At 42.7% G+C, this 20,117-nt stretch overlaps 1 protein-coding gene across 1 annotated transcript in view; it reads right to left on the reverse strand.

The window, feature by feature from the left end:
* The window catches only part of csmd3b (CUB and Sushi multiple domains 3b), a 2,394,280-nt gene that overhangs the window by 408,684 nt on the left and 1,965,479 nt on the right, over positions 1–20,117 (reverse strand). The window contains exons 29-31 of the mRNA XM_038809755.1: positions 17,009–17,200; positions 13,004–13,130; positions 9,216–9,418 (exon numbers count right to left, since the gene is read on the reverse strand). Of these exons, the coding sequence (XP_038665683.1) occupies positions 9,216–9,418; positions 13,004–13,130; positions 17,009–17,200 (522 nt within the window). The remainder of the gene's footprint in view (positions 1–9,215; positions 9,419–13,003; positions 13,131–17,008; positions 17,201–20,117) is intronic.

Consider the following 20,117-nt stretch of genomic DNA (forward strand, 5'->3'; position numbering starts at 1 on the left):
TATGCATGTGCACAGTAATGTATATAGTTATCCATTAATGTATATCGTATCTATACGACCTCCAACCAGTGGGTGACTCCAGAGATCAGGCAGTTGGTCGTACTAGAGGACAGTATCATTAGATATAGCTCCAGAAAAATGTATTTATTCATTACCGTTTGTATTATAGTTCATCAGTTATCTTTCTACATGTTCATTTTGTTAATAAACTATCTTGCTAGCCAAAGAACTAGATGTTCTGTGTGCATTTCTAAAAAAATATAAATTTAGAGTACCCAATTCATTTTTTCCAATTAAGGGGCAATTTAGCGTGGCCAATCCACCTACCCTGTACATCTTTGGGTTGTGGGGGCGAAAACCATGCAAACATGGGGAGAATGTGCAAACTCCACACAGACAGTGACCCAGAGCCAGGATCGAACCTGGGACCTCGGCACCGTGAGGCAGCAGTGCTAACCACTGCACCACCGTGCTTCCCCTGTGTGCATCTCTACCAAGGCCACAAAACAAAACGTAACAGTCGCCAACCGAAGTATTCGACCATTGAGAAAGAAACTTTAAGCCTAGTTTGCTATTGCATTTAACTTTAAAATCTTTAATGTGGCCGAGAGAGAAAACATCATTATGGATGCTTTATCCTGAGTATAAAAGAGATTTTGAGACCAGGGAGGTATTTGAACAGCCTGAAAGGCCTGTCCACAACCCACACCCAGGAGGCTAGGTCCGAAAAACAAGTCTTATAGCCAAGGCTCTGCAGAAACTTTTGTAAAGACACAGATTAAATATCTTCGCTCAGCCGGGAAAGTATGTTTTCCAGATTTGACTCTCAGCCCTGTATTGTGTGATAACTATAAGCTAGATTTGACTTTTAGATTTATTTAATTTGGCTGTTGCTTGGGGAAAGGAGAATTCTGAAGGAGTTAGCGTCCTTGTTAAAGAGGCCCCTCTCCAACATATTGTCATTCTGGGGTTATTGGGAAGAGAAGGAGTCTTTCCCACTGCGTTCAGAGGCGGACCCGAAATAGAAATGAAGGAGGACGAGCGTTGAGGCCGGCAGGTTAGAAGGCCCTCCTCCATCGACTGGGATGTCAGGCATTTTGAAATCATAACTGTCAGGCACTAAACTCTCACCCTTCATCCCCCATTCTCTCTCCATGTCTCCTCATAACCTCCATTCCCCTCATATCTCCCATGCTACTCCATGCCCAGTGTATGCCCCATTCCTCTTCATGAGTGCTTTTTAAGAAGCTATAAAATGTCAATCTGCACTTCTGTTTCAACTTCAGCACTAATTTTGTTTATAATGATTGGATTTTATCACAAACACCTCGTGCAGTAATGTTAGGGAGTTCCCAGAAGATCAAAATAATCATATTATTTCACAGACACAGGGGGTGGGATTCTCCACGAACCTGGCAGGGCGGGCGAAGGAGTGGCGTGAACCACTCCGGCGTCGGGCAGCCCTAAAGGAGTGGAATCCTCCTCACCTCCAGGGGCTAGGCCGGCGCTGGAGTGGTTTGCGCTGCGCCGGTCGGCGTGGAAGGGGCTTGGCACCACGCGAACCGGCGCCGAAGGGCCTCCGCCGGCCGGCGTGAGTTGGCGCAGGCGCGAGAGTGCCAGCGTCTGCTGGCGTCATCCCAGCGCATGCATGCGCAGGGGGGTTCATATCCACGTCGGCTATCGCGGAGGTCCATAGCAGCCGACGTGGAGGAATAGACTGTGGATCGGTGGACTTCGAAGCGCCGGGGGGGCTGCTGCCACCGGCCGCCGACCAGCGCAGCACGATTCCCGCCCCCACCAAATCCCCGGCGCCGGAGAATTCGGCAGCTGGCGGCGGCGGGATTCACGCTGCCCCCCCGGCGATTCTCCGACTGAACGGGGGGTCGGAGAATCCCGCCCAGGATATATTTCTCAGATGTCATAGAAACATGGAAAATAGAAACAGGAAGAGGCCATTTGGCCGTTCAAACCTGCTCTGCCATTCCTTATGATCATGGTTAATCATCAAGTTCAATACTCTGACCCACCTTCCCCCTATATCCCGTGATCCCTTTAGCCCAAAGAGCCATATCTAATTTCTTCTTGAAAGTTCACAACGTTTTGCCGTCACCTACTTTCTGTGGTAGCGAATTTGACAGATTCACCACTCTCTGGATGAAGAAACCTCTCTTTACCTCAGTCCTAAAAGGTTTACCCCTTATCCTCAAACAATGACCCCTAGCTCTGGACTTGTTGGCGAGGAGAATACTGAGATACAGGCTACTAGACTAGAAGGGCTTGACGTTCATAAGGAGAAGGTGTTAGCAATTCTGGAAAGAGTGAAAATAGATAAGTCCCCTGGGCCAGATGGGATTTATCCTCTGATTGTCTGGGAAGCTAGGGAGGAGATTGCTGAGCCTTTGGCTTTGATCTTTCAGTCATCTTTGTGTACAGGAATAGTGCCAGAAGATTGGAGGATAGCAAATGTTGTCCCGTTGATCAAGAAGGGGAGTAGAGACAACCCCGGTAACTATAGACAAGTGAGCCTTACTTCTGCTGTGGGCAAAGTCTTGGAAAGGTTTATAAGAGATAGGATGTATAATCATCTGGAAAGGAATAATTTGATTAGAGATAGCCAACAGGGTTTTGTGAAGAGTAGGTCGTGCCTCACAAACTGTGGGCAGCACGGTAGCATGGTGGTTAGCATAAATGCTTCACAGCTCCAGGGTCCCAGGTTCAGTTCCCGGCTGGGTCACTGTCTGTGCGGAGTCTGCACGTCCTCCCCGTGTGTGCGTGGGTTTCCTCCGGGTGCTCCGGTTTCCTCCCACAGTCCAAAGATGTGCGGGTTAGGTGGATTGGCCATGCTAAATTGCCCGTAATGTCCTAAAAAGTAAGGTTAAGGGGGGTGGGGTTGTTGGGTTACGGGTATAGGGTGGATACGTGGGTTTGAGTAGGGTGATCATTGCTCAGCACAACATCGAGGGCCGAAGGGCCTGTTCTGTGCTGTACTGTTCTATCTATCTAAACCTTATTGAGTTCTTTGAGATAGTGCCCAAACAGGTAGATGAGAGTAAAGCAGTTGGTGTAGTGTATATGAATTTCAGTAAAGCGTTTGATAAGTTCCCCACGGTAGGCTATTGCAGAAAATACAGAGGGATGGGATTCAGGGTGATTTAGCAGTTTGGATCAGAAATTGGCTTGCTAGAAGAAGACAACGGGTGGTGGTTGATGGGAAATGTTCAGACTGAAGTCCAGTTACTAGTGGTGTACCACAAGGATCTGTTTTGGGGCCACTGCTGTTTGTCATATTTATAAATGACCTGGAGGAGGGCGTAGAAGGATGAGTGAGTAAATTTGCAGTTGACACTAAAGTCGGTGGAGTTGTGGAGAGTGCAGAAGGATGTTACAAGTTACAGAGGGACATAGATAAGCTGCAGAGCTGGTATGACAGGTGGCAAATGGAGTTTAATGCAGAAAAGTGTGAGGTGATTCATTTTGGAAGGAATAACAGAAAGACAGAGTACTGGGCTAATGGTAAGTTTCTTGGTAGTGTGGATGAGCAGAGAGATCTCGGTGCCCATGTACATAGATCCCTGAAAGTTGCCACCCAGGTTGAGAGGGTTGTTAAGAAGGCGTACGGTGTGTAAGCTTTTATTGGTAGAGGAATTGAGTTTCGAAGCCATGAGGTCATGTTGCAGTTGTACAAAACTCTGGTGCGGCCGCATTTGGAGTATTGCGTGCAGTTCTGGTCGGCGATTATAGGAAGGATGTGGAAGCATTGGAAAGGGTGCAGAGGAGATTTACCAGAATGTTGCCTGGTATGGAGGGAAGATCTTATGAGGGAAGGCTGAGGGACCTGAGGCTGTTTTCGTTAGAGAGAAGGTTAAGAGGTGACTTAATTGAGGTATACAAGATGATCAGAGAATTAGATAGGGTGGACAGTGAGAGCCATTTTCCTTAGATGGTGATATCTGGCACGAGGGGACATAGCTTTAAATTGAGGGGAGATAGATACAGGACAGATGTCAGAGGTAGGTTCTTTACTCAGAGAGTAGTAAGAGCGTGGAATGCCCTGCCTGCAACAGTAGTGGACTCGCCAACACTAAGGGCATTCAAATGGTCATTGGATAGACATATGGATGATAAGGGAATAGTGTAGATGGGCTTTAGAGTGGTTTCACAGGTCGGCGCAACATCGAGGGCCGAAGGGCCTGTACTGCGCTGTAATGTTCTATGTTTCTATCATCAAGGAAGAAATTGCGAGGCATCTGGATAGAAATTGTCCCATTGGGCAGACGCAGCATGGGTTCGTTAAAGGCAGGTCATGCCTAACTAATTTAGTGGATTTTTTTGAGGACATTACCAGTGCAGTAGATAACGGGGAGCCGATGGATGTGGTATATCTGGATTTCCAGAAAGCCTTTGACAAGGTGCCACACAAAAGGTTGCTGCATAAGATAAAGATGCATGGCATTAAGGGTAAAGTAGTAGCATGGATAGAGGATTGGTTAATTAATAGAAAGCATAGAGTTGGGATAAATGGGTGTTTCGCTGGTTGGCAATCAGTAGCTAGTGGTGTCCCTCAGGGATCCGTGTTGGGCCCACAATTGTTCACAATTTACATAGATGATTTGGAGTTGGGGACCAAGGGCAATGTGTCCAAGTTTGCAGATGACACTAAGATGAGTGGTAAAGCGAAAAGTGCAGAGGATACTGGAAGTCTGCAGAGGGATTTGGATAGGTTAAGTGAATGGGCTAGGGTCTGGCAGATGGAATACAATGTTGACAAATGTGAGGTTATCCATTTTGGTAGGAATAACAGCAAACGGGATTATTATTTAAACGATAAAATATTAAAGCATGCCGCTGTTCAGAGAGACTTGGGTGTGCTAGTGCATGAGTCACAGAAGGTTGGTTTACAAGTGCAACAGGTGATTAAGAAGGCAAATGGAATTTTGTCCTTCATTGCTAGAGGGATGGAGTTTAAGACTAGGGAGGTTATGTTGCAATTGTATAAGGTGTTAGTGGGGCCACACCTGGAGTATTGTGTTCAGTTTTGGTCTCCTTACTTGAGAAAGGACGTACTAGCACTGGAGGGTGTGCAGAGGAGATTCACTAGGTTAATCCCAGAGCTGAAGGGGTTGGATTATGAGGAGAGGTTGAGTAGACTGGGACTGTACTCGTTGGAATTTAGAAGGATGAGGGGGGATCTTATAGAAACATTTAAAATTATGAAGGGAATAGATAGGATAGATGCGGGCAGGTTGTTTCCACTGGCGGGTGACAGCAGAACTAGGGAGCATAGCCTCAAAATAAGGGGAAGTAGATTTAGGACTGAGTTTAGGAGGAACTTCTTCACCCAAAGGGTTGTGAATCTATGGAATTCCTTGCCCAGTGAAGCAGTTGAGGCTCCTTCATTACATGTTTTTAAGGTAAAGATAGATAGTTTTTTGAAGAATAAAGGGATTAAGGGTTATGGTGTTCGGGCCGGAAAGTGGAGCTGAGTCCACAAAAGATCAGCCATGATCTAATTGAATGGCGGAGCAGGCTCGAGGGGCCAGATGGCCTACTCCTGCTCCTAGTTCTTATGTTCTTATGTTCTTATGTTTCCCGCCACAGGAACATTCTTTCTGAATCTACCCAGTTTAATCATGTTAGAAATTTGTACGTTTCTATGAGATCCTCTCTCACTCTTCTGAACTCAAATGAAAACGATCCAAACAATTTCATCCCTCCTCATTTGACAGTCCCCCAATCCAGGAATCATCCTGGGAAACCTTTGCTGCACTCCCTCCACAGCAAGAACATTCTTCCTCAGATAAAACTGCACACAATACTCCACGTGTGGCCTCACCAATGCCCTATACAATTTACAATGCAGTAAAACATCTCTTTCTATACTCAAATCCTCTCACTATGAAGGCTAACGTACCATTTGGCTTCTTTACTGTCTGCTGCACCTGCATGCTTACTTTCAGCAACTGATGCAGTGATGCAGAAGGAAGCCAACGTCTAGCTGAATATCCACCTCTCTCAACTTACACCGATTCAAATAATAATCTGCCTTGCTATTTTTGCTGTCGAAATGGATGACCTCGCATTTATCCACATTATACTGCATCGGCCATGCATGTGCTCACTCACTAGCCTGTCCAAATCCCACTGAATTATCTCTGCATCCTCCTCACAGCTCACCCTCCCACCCAACTTTGTATCATCTGCAAATTTGAAGACAATACATTTACTTCCCTCATCCAAATCATTAAAATATAATATGAACAGTTGGGGTCTCAGCACAGATCCCTGCGGTACCCCACTGGTCACTGCCTGCCAATCAGAAAGTATTTGACCATTGAGAAAGAGACTTTAAGCCTTGTACTGGCAGTACAACATTTTGAGATTTATATTGCCTCCAACCCAGCAGAGACAATCCTATTGCTGGACACAACCCTTCAAAATACCTGGAGAAATTTTGAGATTGGAACACTTGATTTTTCCAATGGAGCTCGCTATTGCATTTAACTTTAAAATCTTTAACGTGGTGGAGAGAGAAAACATCATTCTTCCATCATTTATTCCAACGTTTTGCTTCCTGTCTGCTAACCAGCTTTGTATCCATCCATCAAGACACTATCCGTGATCCCATGCGCTTTAACATTACAAATTAATCTGCTATGTGAGACCTTGTTCAAAGCCTTCTGAAAGTCTAAATGAACACCATCCACCTGTTCTCCCTGGTCAACTCTACTAGTTACATCTTCAAAGAATTCTAGTAGATTTGTCAAGCACGATTTTCCTTTAGTAAATCCATGCTGACCTTGTCTGATTACACTACTGCTTTCCAAATGTTGTGCTATGAAATCCTTGATAATGGACTCCAGCAACTTCCCTACTACCAACATTTGGCTCACTGGTCTACAGTTCCCTGCATTCTCTCTATCTCCATTTTTTAAATAGCGGGGTTACATTCGCTACCCTGCAATCTGTAGGAACTATTCCAGTGTACAAAGAATTTTGGAAAATGACCACCAATGGATCACCATGTACTGCAGAATAATACAATCAATGCTTTAGTACACTGACTTGAATTAGTGATGCGGGATTTTAGATATATATGTACATAATAATATATTTCCTCATTCTTTTGGAATAATACAGCAACGTAACAGATTTAATACCATGGATGATGTTTTTCCCCCCACTAAGACATTACTTCAATCTTTGGAGTTGGAGTAAATGCAAATAACTGAACTAAGTTACAGTTGTCATGCACTACTGATCTGAGTGAATATAGTCAATAAACAGTTGAGTTATATTATAGGATGGACATGATTGCGATTCACATTCTCTGCCTGTTTCACGTCACATTGGATCATTCAGTGACAATGGGCACGATTCTCAGGAAAGATTTCGAAGTGTTGTAGCGAGCGGGAACTGCCGCCAACTTCCCGGCGCTTGGCCCAGCGAGGCTGGCAACACTACTCAACATTAATTAGTCCACTTAAAGAGGCGCCATGAGCTTCTTGCTGCAAATGAAGGCTTGCGAGCCGATTCGCTGGCACCACGCTCACTAGACCCCCGCTACAAGGTTGAGCAGCAATTAAGCTGCATTTGCTCAGACAACCCCAGCCAGCTTGCAACATTTGCGCCGAGGAGAACAGCCTCAAGATTTGGGGACGCTGATCTGGGGTGACTCCTAGACACAGTGGAGGCCAAGAAGGATGTCCTGTTCCCCCAAGGGTCCTGGAGGGTTCGCCATGCGGCAGCCAGTGTTGCCTGGGTCGGTGGCGGCAGCTTTGAACGCCGGGAGTGTGACCAGGAGGACTGGCTTCCAATGCCGAAGAAAGGTCAATGACCTACATCAAACAGCACTCGTGAGTAGACACCAACACCCTCACCCCCTGAGACCTGTCCGCCCTCACGGGACCATCCATCCCCCAACTTTCCATGCAACCCCCAACCCTCCCTCCACCCTCCTCCCCCTTCAACCCCCCAACACTCACTTCACACACTGCCCTCCTTCCAACTGTTAGCGTGTGGCTAACAATGCCCCCTCTGTGTCTCATCAGGAAAATATCTCCCATATTCGGCGGGAGAGGGCCTAGACTGGGGGAGGTGTGCTAGACTCAATAATCCTCACCACCTTTGAGGAGTGTGCCCTGGAGATGACCAGTTTGGTTAAGGACAGAACCCACGTGAGGGCTGGCGGACACCGTAGAGGTGAGGAACCACTGGGCTCCACCCAGAGGAACTGTCACACGCGAGTTGTTAGCCTTACTGACTGATCCATCCCTACCACTGACCAAATATTCGCTGGTGATTGTATTATGTTCAGCACCATTCATTACTCCACATATACTTAAGTCATCCACGCCCAAATGCAGTTACACCTGAACAATATCCAGGCTTGGGCTGACAAGCAACATTAATGCTGCATGAATGTCAAGCAATGACTATCTCCAACAAGAAAGAATCGAAACATCAATCTATTACTGAATCCCACACTGACAACATCCTTGAGGTCACCATTGACCAGAAACTTAACTGAACTAACCATATAAATATTGTGGCTACAAGAGAAGTTCAGAGTGGAGGAATCCTACAGTGAGTAACTCACCTCCTGACTCTCCAAAGCCTATCCACTATCTAAAAGGCACAACACAAGAGTGATACAGAATATTCTCCACTTTAATGGATGAGGCTTTACCTTTACACCATCCAGGAGAAAGAAACCCATTTGTTTGGTACCCCATCCACAAATATTCACTCCCTCCACCACTGACAAACAGTGGTGGCAGTCTCTACCAACTACAAGATGCACTGCAGCAACTCATAGATAGCACTTTCCACACCCAAAACCACTACAATCTAAAAGGATGAGTAAAGCAGACACATGGGAATGCAACCATCTGGAGGTTCCCCTGCAGAATACTGACTTGGAAATATATCACTGTTCCTTCATTGGTGCTATGTCAAAATCCTGGAACTCCCCCCGAACAACACCATGGGTGCACCGACACCACATGTCCACCTTCTCAAGGGCAATTAGTGACAGTCAATAAAGCTGGCCTTTCAACACATATTATTTGAAGAACAACAATAACTTCACTTCTATTAGATTCACTTTCATGACACCAATAGTCATGGATCAAAATTGCACTGAAAAATTACATAGTTAACTTTGTCTCAAGAACAGATGTGGTACGGTTGAATAATCAAGGACAGCTGGTACTTACTTGAAAACTGGACAGCAAACCCTGATTTACTGATGAAGAAGTCGGTATCAAACTGAATTGTGATGAGGTTGAGGGTGCTGTGGATGTTGTCAGGAATAAGAGATCCACTGATTTCTTTCAGAAGCATCTCATTTTCAGGAGGGCCATCCCACACTCGTAAGATGTCATGAGATGCCTCAGTGTCGAAAGCAAGAAACTGTAGGCTGCAAAATGAAAACAAAATAAAAACACAATCTAATTTCATGAGATTTTAAAACAGCTTTTAAAACATTACACAGCCTAGTGTATATCAAGCCTGAGAGCACAGGATTTAGAATCTGCTTTTGGTGGGCTTCATAATAGTAATTATACTTAGTGTCACAAGTATTACATTAACACTGCAATGAAGTTGCTGTAAAAGATCTCAAGCACTCCTGCTGCTCCAAGCCTCACAAAATAGAAGTTTAACCTTTCCCTAATGGTAGCCATGATGTGGACATGCCGGCGTTGGACTGGAGTGAGCACAGTAAGAAGTCTTACAACATCAGTCTTACTCCCACCTGAAGAAGGAGCAGTGCTCTGAAAGCTAGTGATTTGAAACAAACCTGTTGGACTTTAACCTGGTGTTGTAAGACTTCTTACTGTGCTTTCCCTAATTGGTGTGTGTGAAACCAGCAATGATCCCTCAGAGGGAGTTAGCCATTCACTCACTACCTGATACAAATGAGATGAGTATGTACAACATAAGCCTCACCCATTTGCAAACTAAAATTGCATTTGAGATCTTACAACTGGTAAGGGCCATAATATGAACATTAAAGCAATCTTGCACCTGTTACAGGCAAGTAGTTACTCATTTATTTATAGAGTTGCCTGAAAATTGCATCAGTCGGGCCAACAATGCCGCCCATTTTAAATTGTCATCTACCCACTTCTTAGGTAGATGAACAGACAGTGTGCAGCTCAAAATCATTTCATTGTCCTCTGGTGAGTGAAGTCGAGCATTTTAATTCAAGCCTTTATATTGACACTCAGTTTTTTTTCGAAGTTCAACTAATTTGAATTGAATTGTTGGTTGTAAGGTCTGCATTATTTAATTTTGCTTTTTGTTTAACCTGCCAAGTAGCTATTAAAATAAGTTGGGGATTTATAAACAAATTACATTGCATTCTTCATATTTTCTTTTTCATTTTCACGGGACTTGAGTTTCGCTGGCTCGACAAGCAATTTTTGTTCACCCACTATTGCCCTGGAGAAGTGGTGGTGAGCTGCCATCTTGAACGTCTGCAGCAGTGAGATGTTGGGAGTCCAGAGATATGCAGGTTAGGTGGGGTTAGGGCATGCTCAGTCAGAGAGTCGGCGTTGACTTGGTGGGCCAAATGGCCTCCTTCAGCACTGTAGGGATTCTATTGAAGTCCATGCTGCGTTGGTATACCCACTGTGCTACTAGAGAGGGAATTACAGGATTTTGACCCAGCAACAGCAATATATTTCCAAGTCATGATGGTGACTGACTTGGAGGGGAACTTCCAGGTGGTTGTGATCCCATGTATCTTCTGCTCTCGTCCTTCTGTACGGTAGTGGTTGTGGGTTTGGAAGATGCTGCCAAAGGAGCCTTGGTGAGTTCCTGCAGTGCGTCTTGCAGATGGTGCACACTGCTGCCACTGTTCGTCAGTGGTGGAGGGAATGAATGTTTGTGGAAGGGACAGCAATCAAGTGGGCTGCTTGGCCCTGGATGGTGTCAAGCTTCTTGAAAGTTGTTACAGCTGCACTCATTCAGGCTCTCTTGTGAGTGTTTGTGAAGGTGGCAATTGAAGTTAATTTATGCATAATTTAGGCTGTAAGGTCCACATGTTAGTAACAAGGTTGAAATAATCTAAACTTATTTTATTCAAGATCCTTATAGCTCACAGGGCGAGAAGAATTTCTGGATTTACACCCAGAAATGACAAAGTGCTCGCCAAATACCAAGCGCAAATGATTTTCAGTACTTCATTTTCCAGATGAAAATTTTCTCATATTAAAATATGTCATGTGATTGTATTTTTTCGGGTTACACATTTTCTACTCCAGCAAACAAACCAGGAAGTTACATTTTCCAGTTCCCATGCTTAATTCTTTGCCATCACATGTATCCCAGTGCAGCCTTTCAGCACCATTTTGATAATCATGTGGGAATATGAAAGTAACCCAGATTGCCAAACGTAACAGCTCCAAAAGACTTCCAAAGCAAAATAGACAAAAGGGAGAAACAATGTAGCGGACAATCATGGATCTAACTTTATGGGAAAGAGTGGAGAATAGTTCAAGAGGTGGACAATAGGTGATCAATAAATGAACTATAAATGGTGTATAGTCACATCTAAATTAACGTTAAAGATTTCAGGTTTACTTGACATGCAATAACATAAAATATTGTTGCTCATTTGTTCATCGGCTGCAGGGTAGCATGGCAGTTAGCATAAATGCTTCACAACTCCAGGGTCCCAGGTTCGATTCCCGGCTGGGTCACTGTCTGTGTGGAGTCTGCATGTCCTCCCCCTGTGTGCGTGGGTTTCCTCCGGGTGCTCCGGTTTCCTCCCACAGTCCAAAGATGTGCGGGTTAGGTGGATTGGCCATGCTAAATTGCCCGTAGTGTCCTAATAAAAGTAAGGTTAAGGGGGGGGTTGTTGGGTTATGGGTATAGGGTGGATACGTGGGTTTGAGTAGGGTGATCATGGCTCGGCACAACATTGAGGGCCGAAGGGCCTGTTCTGTGCTGTACTGTTCTATGTTCTATGTTCATTGACTCAATTGTGTTCCAAAATAGGCTCCATTTATATTGAAATTCATCACTTGAATTACAACTCTGATTTTGTTCCCTATTTGAGTTAATCTCTCACAGGCACATATTAATGCTTCATGGAAAGGACAGGTTGTTAAACTTTATATCAGTCCGATTGAAAACATCACTAAAGCAAGCCATCAGAAGGCCAACTTAGACCTCAATGTAATCTCTTAAAACACAGCTCTCATGACAACATGACCTGAATTTTCACTTCTGGGTCAGGAATACAGATCCGGGACATTTCCTGGCTCTGCAAACCCAACCCGGGAAAATATAGCCCAGATATTGAGCTCTTAATTCTCGGGGACAGGGTTGCTGGGAGATGAGCTTGACAACTCCAGAACAAGTTCAGCAAATTAACACTCAAAACTTATTATGTCCCAATTGTTTTTCTCTATTGAGGTGGCTTGATAAATAGTTTCATTGCAGATGATAAGCTAATGAAATTGGAACTGAATACACTCCAGTGGTGCTCAACAATGTATAATGGTGAACTGAACATCTAAACACCATATTATGAAATATGTGGAAACTCAATTACTCACCAGAGTAATTCTTAAAAAGAATTGTTGAAATACATGAAAGATAACTAGTTACTAAACCATTCCAGAAATAATGAATTCAATTTTATAACATTGATCTTTTTGAATTCTGGAAGCTTTTTAAAATGAAAAAATGAAATGAAAATAGCTTATTGTCACAAGTAGGCTTCAAATGAAGTTACAGTGAAAAGCCCCTAGTTGCTACATTCCAGCACCTGTTCAGGGAGGTTGGTACGGGAATTGAACCCGCACGACTGGCCTGCCTTGGTCTGCTTTAAAAGCCAGCTATTTAGCCCACTGTACTAAACCAGCCCCTGTAAAATGCAAACATTTCAAAGAATTTGCTGCATGAAACATGAATCGTTCAAGTAACACATATCCATAACTGCTTTTTATAGAATAATTCTTGCACAATATTTTCATTGACAGTGCAATAGTACCTGATAATATTTCCTGGATCCATTTTGATTGTCCAGATGCAGCGGAGATTATTGTCGTAAGGAAAAGGGTAACCAGGCGACAGGATCCTTCCAGATGATTCACCTTTAAACTGGCCTCCACATTCAGCTGATAGGGGAATAATATCATATCAGCTAACTTTTTGGCAACTGTGACAGATTGTGATTTTTAGTCATTTTGTTTGCACAGCAAGGTTTTTTTTTCCCAAAAGCAAAGTGTATTTAAGCAAGTTCTTTATTTAATTACCCTGGGTTGATGCTCAACATATACCTCATGCTCACCCATGTTACGAAGCCATTGGTCCTGGTGCTTGGCAGAGGTTATCTGTCATAGCTCCCCATCCCACCCAGGGGTTTCACCGTTGGCGGAACTGGAAGATCCCACTTGCTGAGATGGCCAAAAAATCTCACCCGGCCCCTGTTTCTCTCTTCTCAGATGCTGTCAGACTGGCTGAGTATTTCCAAGCATTTTCTGTTTTAATTTCATTCTTTGTTGATGTTGTGAATATATCTAACAAATTTAATCAATAATACTCTGGGCTCACAAGCTACTGTTTTTGTTCAAATTTTATGAGAGCTCCATTAGTGTGAAGCAAGCCCCCTTGTTATTATAATAGCTGAACGTTCACCTAGAACAATTATTCCTTGTGAGCCATTTCCTTTTCAATGCTCCTCACTGCACAAACTCAATTAATTATGAAATATCCTAGAAACTGACTGACAATTTCAAAATCATTTTTCTTCATGGTCATAAAGAATATTTAGTCAAATTATTTTTCCATTGCCAACAGCAGTGAATCCAGTTGTGTGACTACCTACATTGTTATATTAACAGAGAAAATGTTCAAGGGAAAATAAAAATTATTCGATGACCTTAAATATCAAAAAAATGCAAAGGCATGAACCATGACAGAATAATAACAGACAATCTGAAATATTTCTGCCTTGCTAAATTACTGAAAAATATGATGTTGATATATTAAATCAACATGTTATTTAGCAGCATTTGCAATCATACACCAGCTCCGTTAGTCAGCATTTTTAATTTCATTACCATTCATGCATTTAATAATGATGGCTCCACTCGTTCTCGCTGCGGCACAAACATATTATGCATATTTTGTTAATTAATTTCCTCCTCTCTTAATTTTCCTTAAGATGTCTCTACCTCATTCTACCACATACAGTTCATTCCCACCTGACTGAGACAGAAACCTTTATGAAGATTTATGCCGGTACTGAACCATAATTGACCAATAAAGTGCCTCATGGGTAACACCTTTTTCCACCCTGTGCATGGCGAACATCTCAGCTTTGCACAGCCCCTCTTCAGCCACTAAAGTTGCGTTCAATAGCTAACCATCTGAGTATTCTGTCGGAATTTGCTACAGTCATAAATTCACTGCATTACATTACATTTGAAGTAAACTGGAGCTTTTTTCAATAGAAAAAGTCTTGATAGGTGCCTCATCTGCTGTTCAAGCTGCGCAGTTCAATGCACAAACAAATAATGAATGCAATCACAGCTGTGGGACACAGAGTACAGATCTGATTACAGTATCATACAATTTATTAAACAGAAAGCATCAGACATCAATATTTATGACTTCTACCTGGCACTTGCAACCTTTAATACTTTCGTGGAAGCGTATAAATATGGTTGGATTCAAATCTATATGTTTCAGGGACAAGATTTCTGCTAAGAAATTACACAATGTTAAAGGGACAACGGTCATTAAATATTAAATGCAATATACTTTGACGTTTTATTTCAGACTTCAGTGAAATAAACATCACTGCAGTGATAGATTGATTTTTAATTCTCTGTCTTAGTTTCCCAGCATGGAATTTGATATTAAAACAGAAAATGTTGTAAGAACTTCAGCAGGTCTGGCAGCAAAAGTGGAGATGGAAACAAAGATTGGAATTTTCCCAAGCCCCCATTGGGGTGGTGGGGCAGTTGAGGGGCTGTGGTGTTTGATGGCGGGCACGACAGGAGAATATGGTGGGAGGTACAGAAATGGGTTCCATACTAGTGCGAATTTAGAATGAGATCCTCCACTGGTTACAGCCATGGCCATTCAGAACACCTACCCGAGGCTGGCCTGATGTTCATCTGCATTTCATTAATGGGATGCAGATGAAGGCTCAACACCCCGCATCAGACTGCCTGAGGTTTTGGCAGGAAAACACATTGACATGAAACACATTTGGAAAAATGTGGCACGCAGATTTTGGTACTCATCTGAACAATGTCTGGGATGCCTCTGGAGCTTAGGATGGAGTTTGTTTGCAAACCTGGAACCTGGAACACCACAGCAGTGGGTCAAGGTTGCATCTGCAGGTGGACTTTCTGGATTCTATGTCTTAGAGGGGGTCCATCTTCCAGCCTCAGCATGCTCCTGGAGATCTATCTTCATTTTCAGAAGGTCCACCTTCTTCCCTCAATGGCAGGTCAGTGATGTTTGATGCCTTTTCAATATGGCGCCCAGACACGATGGCAGACGTCGCACCATCCAGGCTTGCCCCGTCATAGAATACGGTGTAAAACTCTTGGGTGCGTAATCAATGAGGTTGGGGTCGGAATATTTGGTGTGTTTTCCTGCCAGCTGGCAGCGGTAAGCACTCCATGTTCCCCCATCTGCCACGGTACTGAGTTTCAAAACAGGAGAATTCCGCCAGAGATAACGCTTGGAGTCCATATGACTTCTGCAGATTTCACTCATTTGTTTAAATATCAGAGCTCTGATGTCCTACCAAAATTTATCCAGGTAATATGTCCCAACTGCTCCCATTTTAAAAATAATGGTTTAAAAAACTTTCATTTTAAAATCACACAGAGTGTCGTGCACGTTAAGTGCAGCAGAACTGAGCATTCTTTTCTTGTATCACTGACTTACATGCAACTTTTGCTTGTCACACATACAAGATGAATTTTTGACTTCCTTCTACATTACTCCAACAATACGAACCTTAGCAGCACTGTTCTTTTAGCATAATGCTGCCACTTCCCCCACACCTTTTATCTGTACAAATTTTCTATGGAAACGGCCTCTACAGCTTGTACTGAATGATGGTTAGATCTTCATACTGAGAGAAACCAGCAACAATGCTGAGACTGATCAAGCTAATTTTTAATGAGTAATTTGACTGGATACTTTACTGTTGGATAATTTACTGTCAGAGGCAACACACAATTATTGTTGTCAGATACTTTACTGTCAGAGGCAGCTCACCATTATTGTTGTAAGGTATCGAGCATAGATCGGTAAGTCTTACTTGGGTATTTGTTGTCTTAGTTAGTTCAACAAAAAATAGTGATCAACCACTAGAAACATATACATAGGAAAGGGTCCAAGCTGGGAGCTGTCTCCAATGCTTGCTTCTAAACACAGCTCTGTACAACACTACACTGACTCTTTGGTGCAGGTCATGTACTCTCTTTGATCACTGTGTGGGCAGTTATGTACTAGTATCATGTTGACCCTTAATGTGACAGGCCCTTATACTACAATTACCATTCATTCCCAGATTGATTCCGAGTCTGAATGCGAATGATGAATGGTTTTACTTTCTACTACCCAAATATATAAAATATAGCAATGCAAATGATAATTTCATATGACTAATCAAGCTGTGAAAAATTCCTATATGGCTGTCATTTTTACATCAAACAAATGGTTATTTGTAATTATAATTAGCACCTTTTAAGTACATAATTTGATTCCTCTCAAAAAATGCGATGAACAACTTTGAATGTATATAGTTTTACTCATTTGTTTTTCATGTACGATGTTTGAGCATTAACATACAAACATACATTCTGGTTCATGTGTTTTCTTGATTCATCTTAACCGCCTAAATTTGTGTTGTCGCACCATTTCATCACAAAGCTATAGGTTTCAGCCAAATATTCTGCCCTTCATATATGTTCATTGGAATTTTCCTAAAAAGTAACAATCAGAATAACCAAAGTAAGTTTCTTACCAATGCATGATGGAAGGGGGTAATCCCAGGCTCTTCTTTCTCCAGTCATACATTTCAGCATGCTGCTTCCATGTAGAGTGTAACCTGGATTACAACCATAAGAAATAGTGCTGCCAGCAAAGTGGCCCTGGTCACTGATTTTGTATCCAAACTGAGGCACACCAGGATCTTCACAATGAGAGAGCTCAAAACCTGTGACAGAGGGCACAGAACAAACTGAACTCACTGAACCATGACTCAGCTAATCATGACAGCATGAATGGAAATGTCAGTGCATGTAACATCAAAATTCAGAGATGAACCACTCAAGAAACAAAAGAGATTTATCCACTTGACCAAGAAATTACATCAGAATAACTTTTCACATGGTGAAGCAGAACTCTCTAAATATTGCAATGTTAGGTCGTTTATGTGCCAAGATGTGCTTCTGCACAATGTAAAATTGTTCTTTAAATTAATTTCATTATCCCCCCACTGTTTACTTAATTCCATGTGTTCGCCAAATTCTGAATGAAAAATTAGCAGATGCATGTGCACAAGTTTTTAATAAGAATAAAACCCTGACCTCTTCCATCACATTGCCACTTTTGGGCACAGCTTAGTACAACGCAACTCAGTGTGTGTTACCGAGCAAACTGTTCTCCTTTGTGGAGATCTGCAATGTTTCCATCAGATCTCCACAATGCAGCCAAGATCAGGAACCACACCTTATACCTTTCTTTTCTAAGTGGCTATGTTCCCAATTTAGTGACACATTTACATCTGAAACATCTTAGGAGGCCAAGTGCTGTGTTATCGTACAGAGGGCAAACTGTTTGACTGAAGGGGGAAGGTGAAGCTCAAAGTTGTCTCTTACAGTAAATACGTTAATGCAGTAGATCACTTGCGTGGCTATTCAATCCCTGTTAAATCCCAACATTCATAAAATTATGGACTGTTGCATGGCACTCTACTGTGCACAAGTGGGATTACTTTCAGAGATTTTCTTGTCAATTCTTGGGGTGGGCTGTGACTCATTGGGTCCTACTGAGTCAGAAGGTTAGGGATTTAAGTCCCAATCCAGAACCTGAGCACAAAATTATGGCTGACATCCAGTTAAGTATTAAGGGAATTCAGCACTGTCAAAGCATGGACGTTTTCTTTCTGTTTGCAAAGGAAGGGGCCCGGTGTGTGAATTTAAGTAGCTTCGAACACACATAAGTGAGTTACACCATGAGTCTGACTGATAATCCTCGTTTGTGTAATTCTTAGCACAATCTGGATTGTTTACTAAGTACTGTCCAATCATAATGTCCAACATCGCATATGATTCAATGTTCTGAATGCTGCAGTGGGCTGGTTGCATATCATCAGTATTTTGTCCTGTAGTGAACAGCTAAAGGGTCATGGTATTCGGTGCCTGTGTGATTGCATTCTCCGTGACAAAGCCTCCACCAATCAGAGTTGACTTTACAACTAACCAGCACCCTCTTCTCATGCAGCTTAAATTATTTTTCAGTCTGAAATTTGGTATTATTGCAAATCTGTCCTGTGGAGTGCAAGACAAAAAGCTTTGATGGAATGTCTTTTTTTTTCAACAATACTCATACGTATAACTTGGAATGAGATTCTGTGGAGAGAATTTATGGAATTGGGTTCTAATTTAATAAGCAAAATCTCGAGGTTAAAAAGCCCTGTGTCAGGTGAAAAGTGGCACAGATTCAAACAGGATACAGAATTAAACTTCAGGCTTAAAATCTGTTGCGAGAAAAAAGGCTTTGATCCATCAGGCCCTGGCACCACTCCTGGTAAAAGAGGGAACTGCTCTACTTAAACCGAGCTATGGTCTGTTTTCTACAGTAACCAGGTCTGTGCAAATTAATATTTCAGGGTACTTACATGATGAAAACACAGGCAGAATTGGAAAGGAGGAGGAGTGGGCCTGATAATAAAGAACAACATAAGGACAGTGGCAAGAAAACAACTTGGCCAAGAAGGTTAGAAGGTAGAATCAGTATGGATGGAAATGGTTCAAGGTTTAGAAAACAGTGGTGGGAATAGTTTATAGGCCACCAAACAGTAGTTATTGCCTTCTACTTAACAAGTCTTGTTTTGTTGTCAAACCAAGGTGTTGAGTAGTCATTCAGCGGTCCATGGGTAAAACACATATTTGGTTGAAAAGCTAATGGGAGAAATCATTTAAATAAATAGGGCCAGACAGTGCACCCTTCGTATCATTTATAACAACAGACTGGATAAGACAAATTGACAAAAGATCAGTTTATATAATACTTTTGCAACAGCTTCACACACTTTGTAGCGCCAAAAAGGGATAACGCTATTTTATATCTAGTACTATGTTGTGAAGAGAGGTTTACTTAGTACTCTCAAAGTAAAAGATCCTTTGGAAAAAAGTGATCTTAAGCCAATTGAATTCCATATTAGATTTGAGAGTGCGTATTTGAATCTAAAAGAAGCCGTGCGCCCGTATTTGTTTATATGGTCACGGCTATCATTTGGAAGGCTGCTCGCAGCTGGCATTGTTAAAAGCTGGCTGTTGCACGCAAATTTGTGCAATTGGAATCGCAGGAGAAGATTTTTAAAAATATTTAATGTAATGTTGCATCCTGAAGGAAGGCAGAGAGCAGGTCACGCCCCCCAAACGTCGACGTCACGTGCTTTGGGTGTGATTGCTATTCCTAGATTTTGTCAGCAGTAAACAAAGTAAGAGAAAATGGTGGGTCGTGAAGATCGGCTGGAGTGGGTCGTGAAGGTCAGCGTGGGTCGCGAAGGTCAGCCGGCATGGGTCGCGAAGGTTGGCCGGTTGGTAAAAATGGGCTCCCGGCAAAAAAGTTTGAAAAACACTGACGTAGAGCTTGAATGAAGAGAAATTTCTTCATTCAAGTGTTTGAGAATCTTTTGATATGTCAATTCAAAAGTACTTAATTGCTGAGCATTTTCAAAGTGGAGATAAATAGATTTTTGGTCTCTCAGGGAATCAAAGGATATGGTAGCTGGGATTTTCAATTTAGAGTCGGAACCCGTCGCCAGTTCAGTCTGAGGACCTGACCTCACATGGCATGTTCCAAATATGTCCAGTATGATTTTTAAAGGACAAACTAATAGCAGG

The sequence above is a fragment of the Scyliorhinus canicula genome, chromosome 10 (genome assembly GCF_902713615.1).
Source record: "Scyliorhinus canicula chromosome 10, sScyCan1.1, whole genome shotgun sequence".
Classification (NCBI taxonomy): Eukaryota; Metazoa; Chordata; class Chondrichthyes; order Carcharhiniformes; family Scyliorhinidae; genus Scyliorhinus; species Scyliorhinus canicula.